The 9,335-nt window shown below is 38.1% G+C and overlaps 1 protein-coding gene across 1 annotated transcript; it reads right to left on the minus strand.

The window, feature by feature from the left end:
- Window positions 1-1,871: 1,871 nt before the first annotated feature.
- On the minus strand, window positions 1,872-8,723 carry MRPL42 (mitochondrial ribosomal protein L42). Its single transcript, XM_009321319.1, has 6 exons — window positions 8,703-8,723; window positions 8,260-8,422; window positions 5,815-5,878; window positions 4,745-4,829; window positions 3,291-3,454; window positions 1,872-1,990 (listed from the first exon to the last, which is right to left on the minus strand). Exons 2-6 carry the CDS (start codon window positions 8,339-8,341, stop codon window positions 1,945-1,947), a joined length of 441 nt encoding a protein of 146 aa, XP_009319594.1. The 5' UTR covers window positions 8,342-8,422; window positions 8,703-8,723; the 3' UTR covers window positions 1,872-1,944.
- Between the last annotated feature and the right edge of the window lie 612 nt (window positions 8,724-9,335).

Here is a 9,335-nt window from a genome sequence, read left to right on the forward strand (position 1 = left end):
ACTAAACACGAGAGGTAAGCTTCTCACTTACGAACCAGTGTCAGTACCACACTCCATGAATTGATGAAAATACTAAAATTCGTTGTACTATAAATTACTAAAAACTATTTTAAAAGTCATATTCTAGGCAGAGAAAAAAAATTATTTTCATGGGATTGAACTTGCAGAGTAAGCAGCGATCCTTTTCATAGACACAACAGACATTCCTTCATGATAGCATGTTTGTTATCACGCAAGCAACACATCGTATAATCCGGAGCCAAAATCACTTGGCTGACGTAGGCTTAAACATGGACTTAGATATCTTACAAGCATAACAGAGAGAATAACCAGAACAATTCAATGCTCTGCCATGATAAACCATTATCAGCTAACTGGCTTTCAGATTTAAAAATGCATTTTTTAAAATAATACCAAGATAAATACTTAGACTAGCTTTATGTAAAATTTTCCAGAAGTATTTAAAGGCAGTCTTTTTACGTGCATCCAACATTACTTTTTTCACCATTAAAGGAAATTCAAGGAAAAAAAGGTTATTTAGTAGTAACTTTAGAAAAGTAAGTATCCTTTATACTGACAATGACCAGGATTAGAGACTTTATATGGTACTCCACTTCTAGGAAAATGTGTAGATAACACAGTCTAATGTCATTTTGCCAGCATAACACACAAGAAACAAGAACCTTCCTATCTTATCCAAGTTGCTTTGGAAAGTAAATACAATCAAAATGTATGACACATATGGGATAATTATCTTCTGATTATTCATTAGGATCTGCTAAGAAGACTTAATGAAGTCACTGGGATCTCGGCAGAGGCACTATGTTCCAAGCTAGCCTTTTCTGTCAGAACGCTGATGCCTAAAACTGTAGACTGGAGTAAAGAATCTTCTTTTCCTGAGAAAAAAATGCTAGATGACATAGAATGTTTTAATAGCAGAAACATTTAGGCACCACAAAACGCTAAAGCTATGAAGTAGAATCAGACCAAATTTCTTTAATTTAAAGCATTTTATATAGTAAAGGGCCAATCCTTCCCCCTAGGTAAGCTAGAAAGAGCTGGGAGTCTTCACCGATTACCTTGCTGAGGCAAAGAACTCTTCTTCCCCTGAGCTACACCTATTCCAATTTATATACGAACATAGCATCCTCCCTGAGCGGTAGTTGGGGTGGGTTTGAAAAAAACCAACAAACAAAACAAAACAAAAAAACCCAACACAAAACAAACCCACAACCAAAAAACCACCCCCACAAACCACAAATGCACACAGAAGTTATTTCAAATTTTTGAGAATGCTGGGTGATTTAGAAGGGCGAGTTATTATGCCTTGGAAGCTAAAATTTAACGAAGTTGGCCAGTTTTCAGTACACAACATTAGCTTTAAATACAATCACTTGGCTGATGTAGGATTAAACATGGAATCAGGTATCTTACAAGTGTAACAGAAGCAGCAAAACTATTTCACTGTTTCCATAAATACCTCATAATATTTTTCATAAATACTATTTCATAAATACCTCAGTATCCAAGCTCATCTGCATTTCAGTTACTAGATTTCTTAAAAAAAAAATCCCCCAAAATAAACCCTAACGTGTCCAGTTCTAGACTTCCCATTTTGACATCATACTTCTATGCGTTCACTTTACCAGTGATAAGCCTCTGACCTAGTTTAATCGGAGCACTCCATCACCTGTTACACCCAGTTCTAACACTAGCACATTCACTGACCGTGCATATAGAATAGCCTTCACTGGATCCTTGTTCCAGTAGTGCAGTTTTGTTGTTTTTCTACTGTCAACTAGTTGAAATAGAAAATAACAAGTTCAGTTAAGTGTGGTTTAGTTATAGCACTCACATAGAACTAACAAACATCACATTTTCCATAATTTTTTATTTCCAATAAGGATTGATAGCAAAGTGCTGGTGAACAGGAAGTTATCTTGATTATCTGTCCTTAGGAGGATTAGGATTCTTGCGTCTTCTATGATACCTAGAAGAAAAAAAGGCTGCAGTGAATGCAAGCTTTGGGGAGTCTTTGATTTTCCTGGTATTTCCCCCCCAGGTGAGTGGTCTGGAGGTTACACAAGTGAGCAAAACGCAAGATACATGAGCACAACCCATCACCACTCATTAGATGTCATCTCTGTTGTTCATGGAGTTACATAACACTACTCATTTCTACCACTACATCTGCTACAAGCACGCAATAATCCCATCAGTTCTACAGCTGAATAGGTACAAAGGCTGCTCTTTATTCTTAAACCTTTGTGTGAAGTTAGTTTTATTACATGGTCAGCTTTTCCTTTGGCTAAAATGATTGCTACAGAACAGACAGACTCGATGTTTAAAGGAGTTATGCCAGACTGTATGTTATATAGTGTAGTATTTTGCAGACAAACTAAAAATCAAATTCGTCAGAACAAAAATGATCCCTACTTTCCTCTTAATTACCTACACTAAAACAAGGAAGATCCTGTCTGATGCTCATTAAAGTGACAGCTGCTACTCTCTGGCCATAGAAAGTTCTACCATTTCATTCCTTTTATCTACTCCCAAAACACAGTAATTAAAAAGTTTTCTGTGGACAAAAAAAAAAAATTCTGCCTGTATCAAGTCACCATAGCCATAAAAGTAGCAGCTTCCAAAAGGTGTAGTAACACAGGCTGGAAAGAAGCAACACGAACTAGAATGCCATTTGTTTCCAGTGGTGTTTCTCAATGTATATAGTTCCTCTTTAAGCTCAGTCATGGATATTTGCACCTCTCCTCCTCCTAGCTTTCTGAATACAAGGCACACAAAGGTACGCTTTTCACCATTTCAAATGAAAAACCTCTACTGTTCTGAAGTCTCAGAATCATCCCATTGAGTTTTTTTCTGAAAAGTTGTTAAGGAATAGACAATGCATGCTTCCAAGCTGTATTTGGTTATATCCATTGAGAGTATTTTACGTACTAGATTCTCTTATGCTGACTTCACTTATGCAACTTTAATAAGTCACCTGAACCAGTAGCTAACCAGATGGTATGAGAAATTTCTACTCTGTGACATATTTTATAAAAAACCCCACGTTGCAAAGTCTACCAAAGGGGCAGTGTTCAAAAAAAAAAAAAAACCTTACGAAATACAGTCTTCCATTTACACAACACTGCATTTAAGATTTTATGCAGTAGCCTGTGTGCTAACAGTATCTCATCTCACATGACTTATCCTAGGTTGAATCTGATCATTAAGTTATTCCTGTATCTCCTTTTACACCCCAAAGGAACAAACATTAAGAAGAAAATACTTACTGTCCCACAGGATACCAGCGATGTTTTGTTGTGTAAAACATTTTACTGAGCTCTTCAATTGTAGGACCTCTATTGTTCTTTAGCTCCTTTTCATTCAATCTGGATTTCAAAACTTGATCAAGGGTTTCTTCTTTATTATTCACTGGATCTGGCCGTGGTATGGGCTGTAAAAACAGTAGTGTATATATTTCCTTTTTCTCCTTTTTTTGAGAAAAACAAGAAGCCAAGCTCCATAGATAGCATTACAATTTACTCTTTTAACAGCTGAAACCAAAGGAATACAGAAGAATACTTGTAATTGTAAAGGCTGTTTACCGCCCGCTCCCCCCAGACAAAACCACATCACTGTGGAGCAGATGTCTAGAAACATCTAATTACCCCAGGTGCTACAGCTGATTACCCTACCCCTAAAATCAGCGCTGCTGTCATCATTATTGCTGATCTCACCCTTACAATTCACTAGGTGAATCATAAGCTTCAGTTCTACTAATACAAAAGTACTCATATTATTCCCATTTAGAAATTTATTCACAGTGACGATCATCATCGCTAAAAAAGCTTTTAGATGATTTGTACCTTGGAGAAGAATGTCACTTCCTAATTGTTTGTGCATCCGCTAAGACCAAGATGTTTGTTCTCAACCTGAAACCTAACTAGCACCATTACAAATATTTTTCCTTGTTTTAGTCTTTTACATCTGTTTTTCCTGAGAGACATGCAAATGATAAATTTAAAAATAACGATATGTGACGTGCAGGCAAAGAGTGCTAAAATGTTTTAAGTTTTCAATGGAGAATTTTCACATTGGCTACTTCAGCAACGTAGCTACCATTTGCAGTATTTTACTAGCACATGAGAACTGGAAATTGAAACAAAAAGCATACACTAGAAAAGTTTATCTAGACACACTTTCATCAGTGTAAAGAACACATTGAAAGTACTACTGACAGATAAAAATTCAATATTTAAAGTTTTTTGTGGGGTTTATGAACCCAGAGTGCCGAATGGGATTTAAAGCAGGAGTTGAAGAAAACAGCAGCAGCAGCACTCCTTTATACGCTCTTGCCCGGACTGCTGCATCTGTACACAGGAGGACGTGTGAACTGTAACCTGCATTCCAAACATCCTCTTTGAGTACACTCACAGACAGACATTAGTTTTCTCTGTAGCGCACAAGTATTTGAGTGCCTCATTTAATTCTATCTGAGTTACTATATGCTGTGATACCCGAGCATTTCTTATGCTTCAACTTTCCCTCAATTCAACTAAGAATAAGGTCCTCCTCATGGCAGCAGCTACATTCATCATTCACTCACTTCACAGACATGCTGATCATGTAATAAAAAGCACCTCAGTATTTCAAATTTTAAAGAAGATGCCCCAAAGGCTCAAAATTATGAACTACTTATGCCTTTACAAGAGTAAGAAATATAAATGTGTACATTTGGACGTACTTTTGTATGCTCGTATGGAATCTCAAGCGAAGGGTGGTAGCAGACAATTGTCTTCAAATCTGATGTCACTGCAAGTTCCACTTTGCTATAAAAATAAAAACTTACACTCTTAAATATATCCCTTAAAATTTTCAGAAATGCTGAGCAACTCAACGACCCAAGTCCCAAAGGAAACCAGATTTGACCCTGCACTTTCGAATTCTTAAGAATCTTCCGTAAAATAAACCCTTATGAAATAAGGGTCACAAATACTTGATCTGAACTTCCTGCTTTTTTTTTTTCCCCAGCCATCTTCAGGTTTCTTTTTTTGGATGGAGAGAAAAAAAGGGCTAAAATAAAGTATTAAAAATAACTGGAAATAGGGGTTGGGCAAAAAATATTTAACACTTTGAATAATTACATATAAAACCGTAGCAACAGATGGGGGTAATGATCATCAGTGATACCTAGGACATCATGCCTGTATAAGAAGTGTGGCACCTACAAAAGAAAGAATAGAAAACAAAGCTCTGTTTGGGGTTCTAACTTTTATATTTGGTCAAAGATGATGAGCATGATGAACAAAAAGTCCTACTGAGAGGTTCCTTGAGGGAGTATGACTCTTCTCACCTTCCTTCCTTATTAACTTCAACGACACATTAGCTTCCTAAAACCTTGTATGACATGGATGCTGCGTTTCTCACTATATTTGTATCATCTTTTGTGGTTTCTACTCAAGTGTCCCATGTAGCAGCACAAAAATACCTGGACTTTGTCTTAAAAACAAGCATCAATGAAAATGACTGCTCTTGGCTACATTTGCTCTTCCACAAACAAAACTGCAGGGGTACTGGGGTCATCACCACATTTAGAATTGAGTCCTGCATGATTTTTCATTACATTCATTTTTTTTAAATACTAACTTCACAATCATTATGATTGGAAATAGTACTTTACTTAAAATTATTATATATATCCAAAACTGGCAGAAGATATATTTGATACCATTATATGACAACTTCACGACAGAGAAAGTAGGCCTGGAAGAAACGTTACATGAAAAGGCCACACATCAAAGCATGTTTAAGTACCAGTTGTAGTCTTCAGGGAGAACTGAGTACGTAGATTTATGGCAAGCATGATACACAGCTCCATCTGCAAAAAAAAACCCACATAAAGAACACTAATGTAAAAACAAACAGAACTGTGCCAAATTTAAGAATGTTTACATTTTCATTCCATTCTAAGTCTTAATCGAGGATTATAATCATACTCAGTTTTAGATTAAAAGAACCCAAATACTGTCTAAATAGAAGTTCACTTTACTACACAGATTTCTAGTGCAATCAAAAAATACAGTATCTAGGTAGCTATGGCCTACATTTACCTTTCCTATTGTATTGTTTTCCTAAGAAAAAAAATCACGGTGTGAACAAAATACCTATAGATTTCACCATTAGAGCATATTCTTTACATATGCAAAGAACATTACCTTATGACTTACAGGGAAGATCATAATTTCATCCATAGCAATATTTATTATAAAAAACAGATTTGTACTTTGCTGGTGACTGCTATATATGCTATACAAAACACAAAACTATAACATCTTGGCTGCTGTAACACCAGAGAACTTTACGCCTTTCCCCAGGTTCCTGTTGCTCCAAGGAAAGCAATCACAAGAATTAAAAGTAGTAAAGAAGGACAACAGCATCTGGGACCGTACTAAGTGGGCTGAGGGAAAGGATTATCCCCCTCTGCTCAGCACCTGTCAGGCCACATCTAGATACTATGGCCAGTCTGGGGCCTTTTAATAAAAGATAAACTTGAATGAGTTCAGCCAAGGCCCGCCAAGAGGGTCGGGGGGGCCGCAGCACCTGCCCTGTGGGGAAAGGCTGAGGGACCGGAGCTGGCTCAGTCTGGAGCAGAGACAGTTTTGGGGAGACCTAACAGCAGCCCCCAGCGACTACGTATGATGGTTGGGGTTACTGAGGAGAGGGAGCCAGTCCGTTCACAGCAGTGCATGGTGGGAAGACACAAAACATCATCCCTAAGTTGAAGTGAGAGGCTCTGACCGGCTAGGTAGAGAAACGTTTTCCTCACGAGGACAGCCAACCAGTGGGACGGGGGCCCAGGCAGGTTTCTGCAGTCTCTGTCCTTGGGGATTTCAAAGACCCAGCTGGACAAAGCCCTGAGCGACCTGGTGTGATTGCAGAGCGGAGCCTGCTTTGAGCAGGAGGTTGGACCACAGACCACCCAAAGTCCCTTCCACCTGCGTTTTCCCACGATTCCATTCCCGTTTTTTCCTAGAATCGTAAAATCATTTAGGTTGGAAAAGACCTTTAAGATCATCGAGTCCAACCATAAACCTAACGTCAGGTGTTACATAGCAACAGCCCCTTATATAGGAACCATCCCATAGGAATCTTGCCTTCCACAACCAGGTAGGTACGCATGCCTCAGATGGGCCTGGGAGGTGCCTGTAGTGCCTTCTACTGGCAAACCCCTTCCTCTACTGCCGGAACCTGACACAAATCCACATCTAAGTTTCTGAGTCCAGTGAAGCTTCTTCTACCACTACGCTTTAAGAACTGAACTACGACCACAAGAACTAAGTCTTGGCATGTTCCGAGCCTTCTGTTTTCAAGTAAGTCATAAAAAGGTTTCAACTTTTTTCTGACTTGTTATTTTATGTAGACCACCTTTAGTTTTAATACAAACAGGATTCTTCTTGGCTGTCCATAATAGAGAGGGAGAGCATTCAGTGTGTCAAAATTGGGAAAGCGGAAAGAACCAAGAAGAAACTTTCATGTAGCTGTTTTCCTCTCAGAAATACTTGAGATATAAAATTCTTAAATTTAAATTAGATATAGCTAATATATTTAAATACGTATCTTAGATATAAAATTCTTAAATTTAGAATTTCTGTTAATACTTCCATGCTTCAGTTCTTCCAATTAAACCATTCTTAGTTATTAAGAAGTTGAGTTCTGGTAAAATATTACTGCAAATGGTTCGTATTTCTTCCTAAGATTTCTTTCCCCTCCTTGCCCCCTAACCTCTAAAATGTAACATGTCCATTATATTTTCTCAATTCCTGTCTTTTCTACCACCTTTACTACCTCCCCTACATCTTTCTACTGACACCTAAAACACGGACAAAAATCTAAGAAGTAATGCCTGTTTTCACTTGTTCTCTGTTTAGGTTAAGTAATGAGATTTTACTGCAGCCTGTTCTCACCACTGTTTGTAAGTCTGAAAAAATAAATTTAAATCTTCAAATATAATCAGTGGTAAGAGGGATGGTATTTACAAGCTAACTAAGAGGAGCGTCATATGTGGATCACGGAAGCTTTAAAAGAAAAAAAACAAATCAAGATATCCTTTAAGTATTAGCAGAGGACATGGAACATCAGACTTGATTCCATTCAAATAAAAGTTCACTTCCATGCTTCCATTACTTTAAACAGTACAGGAAAGAGGCTCTTGAAGAACAAATTTTAATACAGGACTTGTACAATTTCACCGCTACTTACACTGCAGCAGGGCCTGCTTACAGGTTGCTACTGAACGCATCCAAAAGAAGCCGGACCGCGCAGTTCTAAGTGATGTTGCCATGCTGACAGCAGAGAGGAAACCAGTCCTGGACAAGATGGAACTCAAACGGACACCGTATCCTTTTGTTCTGCAGAACACCCTCTGAAACAAACCAGTTTCGTAACTGTTCAGGGTACAAAAGACCGACAATTTAATTTCTTGAGTATCTTAAGGATAAATGAAATTTGTGCAGTATATTCTCGGTTATCTGTCAGTTGTTTAGAAGTCCTTATTATTTAAAATACTGGCACCTGCCTCCTTAATAGTCAAACGTGGAACAAGACTTTATTTACTGAGAGGTATTCTTTGAAGGTACACCATTAGCTTTAAAAATAAAGTTTCCAAGCTTGAGTCGTCTCACAGTTTTTCTGCTGGTACTCACCCCCCTAAGTTTTGCATCTTTCCTTCTGCGCACTCCACAGAATTATTCCCGAAACACGCTTTTCTTGTTCACGATGTAAATATCATCACCCAGTATAAAAATAGAAGTACTTATAAATAATGCTTGCTGTAGTTAACAAACTGTCGAGATGCAGTTGGTTTCATCCGTCTCAAAAGCAACGCCCCTAAAAGCTACGGAAGACCGTTTAGGATATCTTAAATTTACCTCAGATTTCACAGAAGCAGAAAGACACATATAAACATCTTAAGTTTTCATTGTCTACAGGAAAAAAAAATTTGCTTCAAAGATAAACTTATAATGACGCTTAGAAAAACATAACTGGAGACAGTTTAGAGACGTGCTCATAAAAAAATAAATAGAGAAAGAAACAAGGCCTCTTTAAAACCACTTCATATTTAGCGCTTAAGAACATCACCAGAAGTGTGCATTTTCCAATTTCGACAAACGATTATTCGTCATTTTCTCTACCTGTGACAAGTGCTGCTGAAGTTAGAGAACGCTAACACAGCGCCTGCAGAGCTGCTCACAACTTGCCTGCGAAAGCTCCTTAAGGGAAGCGGCCCTCGGGGGAAGCGGCCCTCGGGGGAAGCGGCCCTCGGGGGAAGCGGCCCT

The sequence above is a fragment of the Pygoscelis adeliae genome, unplaced genomic scaffold (assembly GCF_000699105.1).
Source record: "Pygoscelis adeliae isolate BGI_AS28 unplaced genomic scaffold, ASM69910v1 Scaffold232, whole genome shotgun sequence".
Classification (NCBI taxonomy): domain Eukaryota; kingdom Metazoa; phylum Chordata; class Aves; order Sphenisciformes; family Spheniscidae; genus Pygoscelis; species Pygoscelis adeliae.

Excerpts from the sequence above, each read along its gene's own strand:
- MRPL42 (XM_009321319.1), bottom strand. The coding sequence starts at position 8,341 with ATGGCAACATCACTTAGAACTGCGCGGTCCGGCTTCTTTTGGATGCGT. Across the intron at positions 4,830-5,814 it reads CTCCCTGAAGACTACAACTG|CAAAGTGGAACTTGCAGTGA; the intron begins GTACTTAAACAT and ends TTATTTTTATAG. Across the intron at positions 1,991-3,290 it reads CGCTGGTATCCTGTGGGACA|GTATCATAGAAGACGCAAGA; the intron begins GTAAGTATTTTC and ends TTTTTCTTCTAG.